The sequence below is a fragment of the Podarcis melisellensis genome (genome assembly GCF_964234715.1).
Source record: "Podarcis melisellensis genome assembly, chromosome: 7".
Taxonomy (NCBI): domain Eukaryota; kingdom Metazoa; phylum Chordata; class Lepidosauria; order Squamata; family Lacertidae; genus Podarcis; species Podarcis melisellensis.
Window position 1 is genome coordinate 10,341,369 of NC_138539.1, and position 17,114 is coordinate 10,358,482.

General features: G+C 46.9%; 1 protein-coding gene across 1 annotated transcript in view; it reads right to left on the minus strand.

The window, feature by feature from the left end:
• Positions 1–4,413: 4,413 nt before the first annotated feature.
• CCN4 (cellular communication network factor 4) overlaps positions 4,414–17,114 on the minus strand; it is a 30,682-nt gene continuing 17,981 nt past the window's right edge. Inside the window, exons 2-5 of the mRNA XM_081918935.1 lie at positions 14,827–15,121; positions 8,272–8,529; positions 6,305–6,498; positions 4,414–4,739 (exon numbers count right to left, since the gene is read on the minus strand). Coding sequence (XP_081775061.1) covers positions 4,440–4,739; positions 6,305–6,498; positions 8,272–8,529; positions 14,827–15,121 — 1,047 coding nt within the window. The 3' untranslated portion in view covers positions 4,414–4,439. The remainder of the gene's footprint in view (positions 4,740–6,304; positions 6,499–8,271; positions 8,530–14,826; positions 15,122–17,114) is intronic.

A 17,114-nucleotide genomic window follows, 5' to 3' on the forward strand; every position in this document is an offset into this window, starting at 1 on the left:
CTATTCCTGCCCAGGCAAAGGAGGACAGTCTGTGTGACTCGTGCCTGGAAGTACCCAGCAGGAGGTTACGATTGGGGTCAGCCTCTTGTGATGGTCTGACGGAAGCTACATTTGCTGTGCTGAAGGGCACCTTTGGATTCAATGATAAATGAATCGACCTGCTGTGTTTGGGGCAGAAAGCTGTGGGGAGCCACAGGAGGTACTGCCTTAGTTGCTTTTAACAACCCCCTATTGCGGGATCAGTCAGGGCAGGGTAAGAGTTTATACAGCCATAACTTGGATTCCAAAAACATACCTTGTTTTTGTTCCCTAATGTCGCAAACCCAGAAGGGGGTGTTCTGGTTTGCGAACATTCTTTGGAACCCAAATGTTCCACACAACTTCCACAGCTTGCAATTAGTGTTCCCTAAATAGAATACCTTTTTGTGTTATTTTCACTATAATATGCATCATTACGTGCACTTTATCCTGATATAGACATTTCTGTACACACCGCTTGGCTGGAGAACCGCACCTTTAAATTTGCAGTAGTCCAGCACTTGTTGTTTCTGGAAGTGTGACTTAGGAAGACTTGCCTTTAAGGGCAACCTGAAATCCAATTTCTGTAGCTGCCTGTCCCATTCATTTCCAAAACCCCGTTTAGCCTGAGACACAAGGAAAGCACAAAAGAGCTCTGTGCAACACGGGAATACGTGTCCCTTCTCAACAACCACTTTGAACCCTCTTGCAAACCGTTGTCTGTCTCCAACCTCCTTTTGAAGGAGGCATTTCCCACTTAACCCAATCCTGGCCTCCTCAATGTTTTCCCCTTTTCTGTACCGTCTCACCTTGGGAGCATTGTTTGCAGCGCAGAATTCTGAAGAGGCGCTTTGTTCTTCTGGGCCGCTCATAGCTGCCCATTCCACAATGTGACCGTCATGCGCCGTCTCACAATAGGGACTTTCAGAACTCAATGAATAGGGACTGCGCCCTGCCTGGGCAACGCTTTGTTGAGAAGTCTGTGTAGCATGAGATAATTGTGGTGCCTCTTCTGCTGCCAGACTCTCGTCAGATCACAGGCTGTTCCATCCCTTAAACGCAATTCTCCAGCCGCTGGAATATTCCCGCATCATCTCTTGATCGTATAGTTTGGTTTCCTTACACCTGACCGCAGCACCTTGGGCTGAATCTGTTCACTAAGAGAAGGCCAAGACCACAGAAGTTTTGCACATTGTTTATGCACCGGTGTCTCCAGTTTAAAGGCTCTAGGGTAAGAACATAACCTGATTCTGCTGGATCAAGCCAATGGCCCATTTAGTCCAGTACCCTGTTCTCACAGTGGCCAAACACATGCGTGTGAGAAGCAGTGACTACATTATTACATGAGCACTGTTCCACAGCATTTGATATTTTCGTTGACATACATTCATTTGAAATAAGATGGTTTTCTGAAGCTATTCCATATCCTCCCACCACGCTGATGAAGAATTCTACGAAACAGTAGTCAATATCCGGAATCACTGTTCAGTGTTGGAAATCATATTTGCTGAATGCACAAAGCTTCACAGCTTGTCTTTCATCGTACAAAGTCTGGTAAAGGTAAGAGGACCCCTGACGATTAGGTCCATTCGTGCCCAACTCTGGGGTTGTGGCACTCATCTCGCTTTATTGGCCGAGGGAGCCGGCATACAGCTTCCGGGTCATGTGGCCAGCATGACTAAGCTGCTTCTGGCGAACCAGAGCAGCGTACGGAAATGCCATTTACCTTCCCGCTGGAGCTGTACCTATTGATCTACTTGCACTTTGATGTGCTTTTGAACTGCTAGGTTGGCAGGTACCTCACTTCATTTAAAGATTTTCAGAGACTTTGAGACTAAAGATTTCATTTTGTACTTGTTATGGTTTGAAGGAATTCTATAAAGATTGTCTATTGCATATGTACATGGTCAGCCTGGACATGGCTGACTTTCTCTTTGCAACCCAGGGGTTGGTTTGGTTACTTATTGCTGTACCTGGGATTCTCAGCAAAGGCATGATGCAGAGGAAGAGGATGTGGTATGGCCTAGTACACATGGGGAGTATCATTTCTCCCAAATAAATGACTGTGCATTGGCTGCACTATGAAGGAACTGTTTGCAAAGGTCCCCAGTTCCCTCACTAGTTACTCTGTACACACTCAGAGGCCATTTGTTATGTGTTTGCCTACTTTAGGAATGGGACGCGGGTGGCGCTGTGGGTTAAACCACAGAGCCTAGGACTTGCCGATCCGAAGGTCGGCGGTTCGAATCCCCGTGACGGGGTGAGCTCCCATTGCTCGGTCCCTGCTCCTGCCAACCTAGCAGTTTGAAAGCATGTCAAAGTGCAAGTAGATAAATAGGTACCTCTCCGGCAGGAAGGTAAACAGCGTTTCCGTGTGCTGCTCTGGTTTGTTTAATCATGCTGGCCACATGACCCGGAAGCTGTACGCTGGCTCCCTCGGCCAATAAAGAGAGATGAGCGCAGCAACCCCAGAGTTGGCCACAATTGGACCTAATGGTCAGGGGTCCCTTTACCTTTACCTTTACTTTAGGAATGGAACTTGCTGCTTGAAAACTCCCACACCCATCCTCTCCAACATTTTCACCCCCCAAATTGGGATGTCAGGAGCAGCATGTCTGCCAGTCCAGTGCTCTGGTGCTCATCAGCAGACTTGCACCAGAGTGAGTGCCGGAACAAAAAACAGGGCATTCCAGGATCCCAGGGGAAGCCGGGATAGGCTTCTGTGATCTAGGATGGCCACTCGAGGGGTCTGCATACTCCCACAACAACTACAGTCGTACCTCGGCTCCCAAACGCCCTGGAACTCGGAAGTTTTGGCTCTCGAAAATCGAAACCCGGAAGTGACTGTTCTGGTTTCTGAATGTTCTTTTGGACGCCAAACATCCGATGGGGCTTCCAATTGGCTGCAGGACCATCCTGCAGCCAATCAGAAGCCATGATTTGGAAGTCGAATGCGTTGGAAGTCAATAGGACTACCAGAATGGATTCCATTCGACTTCCAAGGTATGACTGCGCTTCCCAGTAGTGCAATTGCATGATATTTGGAGCACAAGTGACTTAAAGCAGCCACCTGCATGAAATCATTCTTCTTTAACAGGATAGGAAAAACCGGTGCACAGCCCCCACCCACACCAACACCCCGCTGTGCATGGGAACCAGAGCTAAAGTGTGGGTCCAAGGATGTTGCAACAGCCCCATTGAACAGATGTAGAAAGCCATCCCAATATCCAGTGGTGATTTGGACTTGCTTCTACTGAGCTGAGCGGGTGTTTCACAAGAGCAGCATGCCCTGTAAGCTCACAAAGAGAGTAGGCCCAAGTCACCTGGGAAATGCTACCCAACTTGTGCTAGGTGCAAGGAATCGATCCTTCACTGTGGTTGCAAGTACGCTCTGGAACTCCCTGCCCATTGATACTAGACGGGTGTCTTTGCTGTACTGGCTTCAGCACCTGCTAAAAACATTGTTGTTTAGGCGAGCCAACCCACACATGCAAATTTGGCATGCCGTTTGATATGTATTTTTTTATTAAAAAAAAAAGTTTGTGTGTTTGTGTGAAAAATGGCTGATCTTATTTATATTTAAAAGCCAACTTGTTTTTAACATCTGATTTAATTGGTAGGTTTTAATGTCTATTTAATGTGAAGCATTTAGAGGTTTTGAGGATTAAGCGGTATAGAAATCCTGTTTAAAGAAAATACAGTGGTACCTTGGTTTGCATACGTTTTGGATTACAAACACTTCAAACCAGGAAGTGTGTGTCCCGGTTTGCAACTTTTTTTTTGGATTACAACCCAATTTTTTTGGATTATGAACAAAAAAATTTTGGAGGCCCCATTGGTGAAAGTGTGCCTTGGGTTACAACCTGTCTTGGTTTACAAATGGACCTCCGGAACAGATTATGGTTGTAAACCAAAGTACCACTGTAAACGGGCAAGAAGTGTTTTATGTAGATGAAGCCCTTTAAAAAGAGTAATGGAATCTTAGAGTTGGAAGGGACCCCAAGGGTCATCTAGTCCAACCCCCTGCAATGCAGGAATCTCAGCTAAAGCATCCATGGCAGATGGCCATCCAACCTCTGCTTCAAAACCTCAAAGGAGATAATAATTCAAAAGGTCTACACTGCAGCCCGGAGAACAGAAAATATTTGAGAGCCAGGGCATTCTGCAGAAAATCCTGTTGTTAAAAAAGCATTTAAAATGACAGGGTGAATCAACGCAGACTCAGGCCAGGATGATTAAAAGGAAATTTTTAAAAAGTATTTAAATCAACAAATGGTTTTGCTTTCACATACAGCAGACGGAAGATTCTCTTTTATTTTCAACCCTCTGTAAAATCAGAGCAATAAAACGTAGGAGTCCCCGCTCCCTCCCTCCCTCCCTCCCTCCCTCCCTCCCTCCGCATGCCATCATACCCAGCCAACTTAATTAGCAACTTCGGAGTAATCGTGATAATGAGCTAAGTCAGCGAAAATGTCGTTGGGGCTCTTGCAGCTCAGGTTGCAAAAGCAAGCGTTGATCCACATGACTTTCTTGGAGAACCCGGTCCCATCCGGGCACTCGAAGCTCACGCCGATGGTCTTCGACTTGTACGGAGTACAGCAGCGATTGTCCACACAGACGCCGCAGTATTTCGGCCGGTAAGCGGCCTTGCTCACGCATCCAGACAGAGTATAGTTCATCAGCTCCTGCCTCCTGTACACTGCTAAGCATTTCTTTCCAGGCTAGAAACAACATGAGAGAGAGAGAGAGATGATAGCAATCAACTTGATCGATTAAACATTTTTATTTACGCTTCCAGGAATAATAATACTCATAATAATTTATTATTTCTACCTCGCCCATCTGGCTGGGTTTCCCCAGCCACTCTGGGCGGCTTTCAACAGAACATTAAAAACAGAACGAAACTCTGAAAACAGAATAAAACTTCTCCAAGAACTATGAAGAGGCTGGAAAGTGCTAGAAACTCTCAGCTCTCTTCATCGCTGACCATTGGCCATGCTGGCTAGCGTCCAACAACATCTAGAGGTTTACAGGTAGACTATCCCTGGGTTATGCAGTCTTTGTTCCCAGTTGCAAAACCCCTTGATTTAAACCACAACTCCCAGAAGCCTCTGTGCCTCCATGTCAGGGACCGTGCTGAGGAGAGCTGCACTGAGGAGGAATGGTGGGAGCCTCTCCCTCCTCCTGCTCCTGCTCCGGATCCTGAATCTCCCCACAGTATAGATTTGGAACAGCGGTTTGCAGAGGGACATAGTTCAGAAGGCAGAGCTGGGAAATACTGAATGGGGAATAGCTAGGAGGAGAAGCACTGGGAGAGAGAGAGTTAACAGACTTACTGTCGCTGGAAAGCATTCACCTGCTCAGCACAATGTCAAGAAGAGCAGATAAGGTGGCGGCACAGTAAGCACAGTGGTTGTGAGATCAGGTTACAAGATGCAGTAGTGATGTGGGTGACTAGGGAGGAAGTGGGTGAAACCCTTAATTAGGAGCACCGTCATTCCTAGCAATGGATTCTTTGTTCTCTCTCTGTGATCATCAAAGTTTCTAACTGGTAAGAGAGTCCTTTCTCTTTGTTCTTCTTATCTACTGCCAAAGGGGGGGGGAGCTGATTCCCTGAAGCCTCATACCCCATCATGTTGTCCATCTCTTTGGACAGAACAGAGCTGCAATTGGATAGCCTAAGTAAATAAGGGACATGGGTGGCACTGTGGGTTAAACCACAGAGCCTAGGACTTGCCGATCAGAAGGTCGACGGTTCGAATCCCCGTGACGGGGTGAGCTCCCGTTGCTTGGTCCCTGCTCCTGCTAACCTAGCAGTTTGAAAGCACGTCAAAGTGCAAGAAGATAAATAGGTACCACTCCGGCGGGAAGGTAAACGGTGTTTCTGTGTGCTGCTCTGGTTCACCAGCAGCGGCTTAGTCATGCTGGCCACATGACCTGGTAGCTGTATGTTGGCTCCCTTGGCCAATAAAGCGAGATGAGCGCCACAACCCCAGAGTCAGCCATGACTGGACCTAACGGTCAGGGGTCTCTTTACCTTTAAGTAAATAAGGAAGTGACCACACCTGGGAAGGGAATGCGGAAAAACACTAGAAGCCAAGGGCTTATTGTAGAAATGGCATCATCTGGAGATGCCATAAAAAGCTAGTGGCTGTTGCGGAGAAATTGTGGGAGCTTCTTGTGGGTGGATGGGGAAACCAGAGCAATCCTACAAGCAGCACCTTAGTGTGTTTAATGTGGTGAAGCTAGAGCAACAAGGAGGATTTCTGCCTGTATTATCCCATACCTTAATGTGCTTGGCGATGTCCTCTTCACATGGGCGCATGTTGCAGAGCCGGCTCTCTTTTGTCAGACGGCACTGGTCGTTCTCGTTCGTGATTCTTTGGGACGTGCCCATCCCGCAGGTCTTTGAGCAGGGACTCCAGGAAGAGGTGTGGAGGATGCAGTTTTTCTGCCACGACTCAATTTCCCCTTCGTAAACTGTAAAAAAGAGAGGAAAGGAACACATGGCATTAGGTGAGCTTATGCGCCAGCCTCAGGAATTCCCTGTGAAGAGGAATTGGTTGTTAAACTGCTCTAATTGAAAAAAACACATAAATATAATAGGCCGTATAGTAACAAAGCTATTTACTAGAAACTACTTCTCAAAAGGGGATGCGGGTGGCACTCTGGGTTAAACCACAGAACCTAGGGCGTGCAGATCAGAAGGTCGGCGGTTCGAATCCCCGCGACGGGGTGAGCTCCCATTGCTCGGTCCCTGCTCCTGCCAACCTAGCAGTTCGAAAGCACAAAGTGCAAGTAGATAAATAGGTACCACTCTGGCAGGAAGGTAAACGGCGTTTCCGTGCACTGCTCTGAATCGCCAGAAGCGGCTTAGTCATGCTGGCCACATGACTCAGAAGCTGTACCTTGGCCAATAAAGCAAGATGATCGCCGCAACCCCAGAGTCGGTCACGACTGGACCTAATGGTCGGGGTCCCTTTACTTCTCAAAAATTAGATACAGCTTCTTATAATGTCAAAATCAACATTGCGACATAATATATTAAAATGTAGCTTTCCAGTTGACCACCAAGTCCAGTATGTACAAAATACAAGTCCTATATTGTCAGTGCTGTAGTACATTCTTTTCTAATTTCTTCATCTTCTCTTGTATTTTTCTGTCTGTCGTATTGCTTAGAAGAGTGGCATGAAATAATCTTCTAAGTGTCTAATGAAGATGATTGGGTTGGCAGACGAAAGAACCTGGCACTAATGGATGCTGGCACAGGCAGACGAGACAAGGATTCCTAGATATTCCCCTGTTTCGCCCAAAGGGGCTTCATCAGCTGTGCATAGTTCTAAATCATATTAACATAGATGCTTTGTAATATAAATAGCTACACAAATTCCAAAGTGACATACAAAGATATAAAAAATGTGCATACCGGTACTATATATATATAGGCATTCTGGTGGTTTTGGGTTTTTCTTTTTTCTTTCTGTTAAACCACTCTGGCAATTGTGGCTCTGTGAGGGGACTTGGGGTCTCCTAACAACTCACAGCACCCTTAAAAAACTACGGATCCCAGGATTCTTGGGGGGGAGCCATGTCTGCTTAAAGTGGTACGATGCTTGTTTAAATGTACAGTGGATGCTTGGGTTGTGAACGTGATCCGTGTGGGATGCACGTTCGCAACCCACAGCTTTTGCAACCCGGTTGCGATTCGGCACTTCTGCGCATCCGCAAAGCGTGGCTTAGCGTTTCTGCGCATGCACAACCACCAAAACCTGGAAGTAATCCGTTCCAGTACTTCCGGGTTTTGGCAGTCCGTAACCCGAAAAAACACAACCTAAAGAATCTGTAACCCGAGGTATGACTGTATAATGCGAATGTGGCTTAAATGTGAGCTAGATGAAGCAGTGGTCTGCCCTTGTATAATACAGCTTTTCTACCATTTTCCCCTGCTGGAGGAAAACCACTTTGGAAGGGAAAATGTTGAGCTGGAAAAGGGCCAGCAGATAAAAAATTCAACACCTCTTCTCACTTCCCTCCAAGACCAGCCCTCAAGTGGCTGTTGGTTTCAATTTGTTTTCTTTTCATTGTAGAGAAAGGGTGGAACAAGTTATACCTGGGACTCCATGCTGCAGGGAGTTTGCCCCTAAAAGCTGTGGGGAGCTTCCTTCCTCCAAAGTCTTAGAAAGTTGCCCCTCCTCACGTGCTCCACACACACACACACACACACACACACACACACACACACACCGCCAATACCTGCAGAGGAGATGTGCCGTGGGGAAGTCTTTCTGATTTTCTTGGACTCGTCGCAGACCCACTGTTCACAGCATTGCCCCTTCAGCTTAATCTGTTTGGGGTTGGGGCACCAAACGAGGGGCGGCTTGGAGTCTCTGCAGGTGGGGACACAGCCCACCGCTCCTCCGATACAGGTGCAATTGTACTTGCAATTGGGCTGGAAGGACTGTCCGTTCTTGTACCTGACTCCATCGAGGATGCAGTCGAGGCCGACAATTTCTACAAAAGGAAGAGGGGAAATGCAGAGAGAGAGAGAGAGAGAGTTTCAAAAGCCCAGGCTCACATGACATCTGATATCACAGCAGCAATCAGGTTTTGAATACACAGATTTTCCCTCCCTCTTTCTTTCTTTCTTTCTTTCTTTCTTTCTTTCTTTCTTTCTTTCTTTCTTTCTTTCTTTCTTTCTTTCTTTCTTTCTTTCTTTCTTTCTTTCTTTCCTTCCTTCCTTCCTTCCTTCCTTCCTTCCTTCCTTCCTTCCTTCCTTCCTTCCTTCCTTCCTTCCTTCCTTCCTCGGACACAGCACCAGGCAAGGGCAGGTTATCTATTTGCTTATAAGGGACGTGGGTGGTCCTGTGGTCTAAACCACAGAGCCTAGGGCTTGCCGATCAGAAGGTCGGCAGTTCAAATCCCCACGGCGGGGTGAGCTCCCGTTGCTCGGTCCCTGCTCCTGCCAACCTAGCAGTTCGAAAGCACATTAAGTGCAAGTAGATAAATAGGTACTGCTCCAGCGGGAAGGTAAACGGTGTTTCCGTGCGCTGCTCTGGTTCGCTTAGTCATGCTGGCCCCATGACCCGGAAGCTGTACGCTGGCTCCCTCGGCCAATAAAGCGAGATGAGCACCGCAACCCCAGAGTCGTCTGCGACTGGACCTAATGGTCAGGGCTCCCTTTACCTTTACCTTTACTTTTGTAGACTGCCCACTCTTTAAATTATCAAGGCGGGATACAATAAATTAAAGCACTGCAATGTAAAATCGTAAAAATGCAGAAATAACATAAATTAGTCAAATTTTATGTTGTGAAGCTCCCTTAGACCTACGGGTATAGGGCCTCATAATAATAATAGCAACAATACAGTCCAACCTTGGTTGTTGAACCTAATCGGTTTGGCTTCCGAAACGTTCGACAACTGAGGCACGGCTTCCGATTGGCTGAAGGAACTTCCTGCACTCAAGGGGAAGTTGGGTCAGATGTTCGGCTTCTGAAAAATGTTCAAAAACTGGAACACTTACAGTAAGGGGGGAAAGTATTTGATCCCCTGCTAAATTTGCCCGTTTGCCCTCTGATGAAGAAATGACCAGTCCATAATTTTAACGGTAGGTTTGTTGTAGCTGTGAGAGACAGAATAACAACAGGAATAGCAACAGAATAACAACTGGTCATTTCTTCGTCAGAGGGCAAATAGGCAAATTTAGCAGGGGATCAAATACTTTCCCCCCTCACTGTACTTCCAGGTTTTTGATGTTTGGGAGCCAAAAAGTATGATAATGGAAATGTTCAGGAACTGAGGTTTGACTGTAATAATAATAGCCAGTTTAATTTTCTAATTAAAACTTGGTGAAACAATGACGTTTTCAGAAGGCAATGAGATATATGGATTGTAATGTTAGAATTCCTGCTCCATGGTTGCAGTCATGGGATTATTGTCTATCACATGACGGTATGTGTTTTGACTCCACAGAGTGGGAAGTGATGGAGACAAGATGTTTGTGTTACTGTGTTCCATGAAGTGGGACTATTGTCCTTTGTTCTTTTTCTCTTTGCTGTCTGATGCTAGAGAGAGGGGGAGCCATGTTGCAGTGCTCTGTGTGTGTTTATATGTAAATAAAGTAGATTAGCCAGAATGCTGAGTTGCTGAGGTCTGTCACGCAAGGTGCGCAAACTCTGCGAAGCCCTAAGTGTGCCAGTGTCGGTTGGCATCGGTTGCTGTGATGTTCGGGTTGAAGAAATCTTTTGAAGCTCCCGAATGATTGACCAGGAGTGAGGGAACATGCCAGTCAGGCATGTGTCTCTGCCGGGGTCCTACTCGAGTGTAGGCTGAGCTCCTGACATGTAAGTACCCGTCTGATTTACACAGATTTTTTCTTCCCTGGAGAAAAGGAACTTCTTTACATAAGAACTGCCAGATTAAACCAAAACCCTATGTGGTCCATCGCTTTCCTTCCTTCCTTCCTCAACAGCCAACCAGATGCCTATGGGAAGCCCAACAGGCAGAGCACGAAGGCAGTAGTTCTTTCTCTCTGTTGTTTCCCAGGTTGAAACTGGTACCCAGAGGCATGCTACCCTGATCATGTAAGGAGCATCTAATCATTGTGACTAGGAGCCAACGGCATTATCCTCTAGGAATGTTAAAGCCAGCTCCATTGGCAATAATAATAATAATAATAATAATAATAATAATAATAATTTATTTATACCCCGCCACTCTGGGCGGTTCCCAACAAAGTTAAAAACACAACAGAACATCAAACATTAAAAACTTCCCTAAACAGGGCTGCCTTCAGATGTCTTCTAAAAGTCAGATAGTTGCTCATTTCCTTGACATCTGGTGGGAGGGTGTTCCACAGGGCAGGTGCCACTACCAAGCAGGACCTCTGTCTGGTTCCCTGTAATCTCACTTCCTGCAGTGGAGGAACCACCAGAAGGCCCTCAGAGCTGTACCTCAGTGTCCGGGCTGAACGATGCTACAATGGTACATCTCCGACCTTTCAGTTTCATAGTTGGACCCCAGCTTCCAATATTATGAGGAAGGGAGATGTGCTGTTAGTACTTGCATGGTGTTAGTACTTGCCTGGTGAGATTCACGTGCTTTTACATGCAGTACCACGCAGTACAACTTGGCTTAGTTACAGTCGTGAAAATTCCTAAATTATTGGTACAGGAACACAATAATTGCTTGTAAAGGCCATGCGGTCTGAGCTTGGAGCAACCAGCCCAGACCTCTTTCCATGCAGGAATTCACATGGTAGACTGAAGGAACAATATCTTGGCTTCCTTTCTCCCAAGGTGAGGGGAAGTGATCTAGCTAAGCCTGGCAGGACAGCTTACTCTATGACATTAACCCCTTCACGAATTAATTCGACTTAAGCATGTTGGTTATCCCACACTTTCTAGCAACTCATTCAGAGCGAATGGCAGTCTATTGGAAACCCAAATTTCCCTTTGTTCAGATTTGGCATTAAAGAGTGGGTTTTCCTGGGTTAAGGGGCGGGGGATGGGGAACCTCCAAAAAATGCTCAGACGCAGAGCTTTAAAAGTGAGGACTGTTACGTACTGAAGTTCTCACCCTGGGCCAGCCGGGGGATACTGTAGATAGTTCAGGTCCACATATGCAAATAAGGGATCAAAAGTGATGTTCAGTGATTGGATAGTTACAGAAAATGGTTACTGTTGCGTTGTACTGGAGCTCTATATAAGCAGGCTGGCTGAACCCTTCAGTTCAGTTCTGTTCTGGCCTGTGAATAAACAAGAGCTGTTTGAAGAATTGCTGTGTCGTCTGATATGTGCACCCACAACTTAACAAGGTCTATGCCTATAAAGTGTGGGGCAAAAGGTAACTGTGGGTGAGCCCTTATACTGAGCCGAAGAATTGATCCTTCTAGCTCAGTATGGTCTACACTGAAGGACAGTGGTTCTCTCCAGGATTTCAGAAAGGGGACATTTTCAATCCTACCTGAAGAGGCCAGAGATCGATTGAAGCAGTGACATTTCATAAGCAAACGAGATGTTCCAAAGGTGAACTACAGCCCTTTTTAAGGTAATGTGAAATCCACGGTGCAGGTTACGGCTTGTGCCACGCAGCCTTTCAAAACCAACGCCTTTTGTCTTGAGTTCACAGGTGTTTGTACAAATGCTTACAGTAGTTTGTTTAGCTTTATTTCTGTCCCACAGGAACACGCACAGCTCCTGTAGTTTTAATAGAATATCCTGTTTCAACTGCAGACAAAAATGGGACTGAGCCATTGAGTCTCTGTTTTTTCCATTTTTACAACAATGATCCTGCCCATTTGGGAGTGTGGGTGTGTGAGGAAGGGGGTGTTCTTGTAGGATTTTGTTTTAAATAGAGGGGGAAATTCCCTAACTTGAGATCGAGTTGTAAGCAGATCTGCATGTTTCCCCCCACTCCTGGGTTTGCCAATGTTTTGCACGGCTTCAAAGCCAAACCAGGTTTTCAATACCTCGGCGATCCTATTTCGACACTTGCAGTGTTTACTGTGTAACCTCAGACCTTACAAATTGGTTGGAAACTTGAATTTTCTGGAACAGCGTGCAATAAATATTTTGGTCTGAATTTAACCGTGAGCTGGACCACCCAAAGAAGCAAAGAAATGATGCTAAGAAGAAAAGGAAGAAGCGTGAAAAGATGAAAATATACCAACAGAAGAACAATGGTTGTACAAATTGATAGAGCTCACAGAATTAGCAAACACTACAGCCAAAATAAGGAACTGGGACGAGGGGGAGACAAGGGCAGGGGGGGAGAGTGGGAATACCTTACAGAATATCGAAAAAGAAATGACATTATAGTAAACCTGCAAGTAGGGGTAATTCTTTGAACAACAGTAAGAAAGGACGAGAATTAAAAAAGGGTGGAGAAATTAATGGAGATGTAGCAAATTAAGGCTTTGTTAGAATGCCACTGAAGTTCAGGTTGGAAAATCTGCGCAGAAACAATGTCAGAGGAAATATTTATGGTGTAAAATGAAAATGGGAAAATGCATAAATCAGTGGTTTTCAACCAGTGTCTTGTGGCACCCTGGGGTGCCTTGAATGATGGTCAGGGGTGCTGCGGGCAACACTGGCTTCTGTCCCTCTTTCCTTCCCTCCCTTCTTCTGATGCCCTCTTGCATCTCTGGCTCCCAAAGGCTTGCACAGCTGTTTGTTGCAGCAGCACTGGCTACAAGATCCCCAGGCGAATGGTGCCTCTTGGACTGGCCAGGGGGTGCTTCCCAGGCCCCTGTGGGGCAGTGTGAGGAGGCACCTCTCTTTGGGGTGGGGAGGGGCAGCTGAGAGACAAGGGTCAGCAGTTGCAGCTGCCTAGAAGACTCCCGCCTAGGACTTGCCGATCAGAAGGTCGGCGGTTCGAATCCCCGCGACGGGGTGAGCTCCCGTTGCTCGCTCCCTGCTCCTGCCAACCTAGCAGTTTGAAGGCACTTCAAAGTGCAAGTAGACAAATAGGTACCGCTCCGGCGGGAAGGTAAACAGCGTTTCCATGTGCTGCTCTGGTTCGCCAGAAGCGGCTTAGTCATGCTGGCCACATGACCCGGAAGCTGTACGCCGGCTCCCTCGGCCAATAAAGCGAGATGAGCACTGCAACCCCAGAGTCGGCCACGACTGGACCTAATGGTCAGGGACCCCTTTACCTTTACCTTTAAAAGACTCCCAAGGATAGGGGGCTGAGGGAATATTTCACAAGGGAGGGTGTTTAAATGGGGTGAGGGGCTGCTGGCTGTGCAGGCAAGAGATGACATAACTGGGCTCCTGAGTCCCACAGGGGTGCCGCAGAAAGAATGTAGTTAGTTGAGGGAGTCATGGACTCAAAAAGGTTGAAAACCTCTGGCATAAAGAAAAAGAAAAAGAAGCAACGTTGCCAGATGTTGCTAGAGTGGAACAAGTCAAATCCAGAAGCAAAGGATCTCAAAGTGGTGGCCCAGCTAGAGGAAGAAAACTGAATGTTGCTTCACAACATCATTGTTGTGGTTATTCCTATTTTATTTATTGCATTTACAGTGGCACCTTTGTTTTGAACGCAATCTGTTCCGGAAGACCGAGTTCTGAAACGTTTGCAAACCGAAAACTCAATAGCCGACAGCTAGGCCTCAGGATCCTGCACTCAGCAGAAGTCGCGTGGCATGTTCGACTTCCAAGGCGTGTTTGAAAACCAAAGCGTTTACTTCCGGATTTACGGAGTTCGGAAACCGAAATGTTCGTCAACGGAGACGTTCAAAAACCAAGGTATAATATTATTATTATTATTATTAATAATATATTATTTATACCCCGCTGGGTTTCCCCAGCCACTCTGGGAGGCTTCCAACACAATATTAAAATACAGTAATGCATCAAACATTAAAAGCTTCCCTAAACAGGGCTGCCTTCAGATGTTGTCTAAAAGTCTGGTAGTTGTTCTCTTTGACATCTGGTGGGAGGGCGTTCCACAAGGAGGGTGCCACTACCAGAGGGTGCCCGCTGCCTGGTACCCTGTAACTTGGCTTCTCGCAGTGAGGGAACCACCAGAAGGCCCTTGGAGCTGGACCTCAGTGTCCAGGCTGAATGATGGGGGTGGAGACGCTCCTTCCCTACAGGACCGAGGCCATTTAGGGCTTTAAAGGTCAGCACCAACACTTTGAATTGTGCTCAGAAACGTACTGGGAGCCAATGTAGGTCTTTCAAGACCACTGAATATCCTGCCTTTCCCAGTCTACTTTAAGAGAAGAAACAGCCTGGGACACGTTCAGACTGACGGGAAGCGCCATGACCCGTATCTCGGGCAAAAAAAAAAGAGGTACATCACTTACGTGAACACACTCCTATTTCGTACCTAGGTCTGTCTCTGCTGTAGTCACAGTACAGTCCCCTGTGGACGTCGCAAGTGTCCGCCTCTGTGCAGTTCTCCCCCAACTGCTTGGCACACGTCTTGCAGCACTCACAGCCATCGGTCATCAGGCTGACGCCCGCCGGGCAAATGGGCGGCGTCTTCGGACATTCGCACGGCCACTTACAGTACTGCGTCCGCACGTAAGCCTCGGTCGCGGTGGAGGTGGCAGGGGGTGACATGGTAGTCGTGGTCGTGGTGATGTTCTGGGCAAAGACCTGGGTCAGAAAAGAAGAAAAAGCTTAGCAGGGAAACTCATGAAGTCTTCAGGAATCCAGTGACAGGTTCACTAATCTCTCCTGCTTCACAGATCTACCCGGTGCTGATACTGACTGGTATGGAGAACATAGAAACCTAGGACTTGTACAGTCAGGCAATTGGCCTACCTTGTATTGTCTACACTGACTGGCAGCAGCTCTCCAGGGTTTCGGGCAGAAGTCTCTCTCAGCCCTACCTGGTGATGCCATGAGTTGAACTCAGGACCTTCTGCTTGCAATGCAGATGATCTGCCACTGAGCTATGATTCTTCTCTGCCATGTCTTTTCCCCACTGCCCATGACAGCCATTTTGTGCTGGCACCCCCGGCACTATTATCAAGGTATTTCAACAAGGTCAGGGGAGAGGAATATTGCAGATACAGTCGTACCTTGGATCCCGAATGCCTTGGTACTCAGACATTTTGGCTCCCAAACGCCGCAAACCCGGAAGTGTGTGTGCCGGTTTGTGAATGTTCTTTGGAACCCGAACATCTGACGGGGCTTCTGCAGCTTCTGATTGGCTGCAGGAGCTTCCTGCAGCCAATCAGAAGCTGCACTTTGGTTTCTGAATGCTTTGGAAGTTGGACAAACTTCTGGAACAGATTCCATTCGACTTCCAAGGTACAACTGTATTAATATTGCACAGCTTGAAGCAGCTGAAACAGCTAAAAACTAGCTCTTATTGCCTTAAATACTGACTCTTTATATGCCTAAAAACTGACTCTTATTGGCATAAAAATTATCCAAACCCATAATTCAAAAGTTTCACTCCCATAACTTTATTCAAAACAGATACAAAATCAAATAATGATGCATCCAAATAGTTGCATTCAATCATATGTTTGTCCAGGCATAGGCTCAACTTCTTAGAAATATTAGATTACTCCCAACAGACCTAGAATCAGAGGTCTGTCTCTCTCCACACAGACTCCATTAGCCTGTTTTCTCTTCAGGAGAAAGACTTCATAAGCACATCCTCTGTTCTTTTTGGCTCCCAGAGAAAGACTCAAGGACCAATTCCCCAAGATGGCAATTTGCAACTGAACACCTCCCTCACAAGACCTAAGGTTAAACACCACATGAGAGCTAACAGTGAACACCAACAGTTTATTATCAACCCATCTAGGTGCTTAGAGAGCCCTTCTTAGCTTTAGGATATATATACCCCAATGAAATTTTCCAGTTAAACTTTCAACAATACACATTCAAACACGCAGTGAGTTATTTCCATTTCAAGGTCAACTAAACAATTATGCTTAACAGGAAAGCACTGCTTCTATCCAATATTATGATGCTGAGCAGGACAGATCAATAGCCTGACCCAGTTTAAGGATGCTTCCTATGTTCCAGCCTGAGGGGCTGGGAGCTGGGGGCACTGTCATACAGTGGTTCCGCTCCTTCCTCCTGGGCTGTGTTCAGAAAGTGGTGGGGGGGGATGAGTGTTCAGACCCCTGGGCTCTCACTTGTGGGGTGCCTCAGGGTTCTGTCCTCTCCCCCATGCTTTTCAACATTTACATGCAGCCACTGGGAGAGATCAACAGGAGGTTTGAGCTGGGTGTTCATCAGTTCATCCGAGCACAATTCAAAGTGTTGGTGCTGACCTTTAAAGCCCTAAACGGCCTCGGTCCAGTATATCTGAAGGAGCGTCTCCACCCCCATCGTTCTGCCCAGACGCTGAGGTCCAGCGCCGAGGGCCTTCTGGCGGTTCCCTCATTGCGAGAAGCAAAGCTACAGGGAACCAGGCAGAGGGCCTTCTCGGTAGTGGCGCCCTCCCTGTGGAACGCCCTTCCAGCAGATGTCAAAGCGATAAACAACTACCTGACATTCAGAAGACATCTTAAGGCAGCCCTGTTCAGGGAAGTTTTTAATATGTGACATTTCAGTGTATCTTTCATCTTTGTTGGAAGCCACCCAGAGTGGCTGGGGAAACCCAGCCAGATGGGCGGGGTACAAA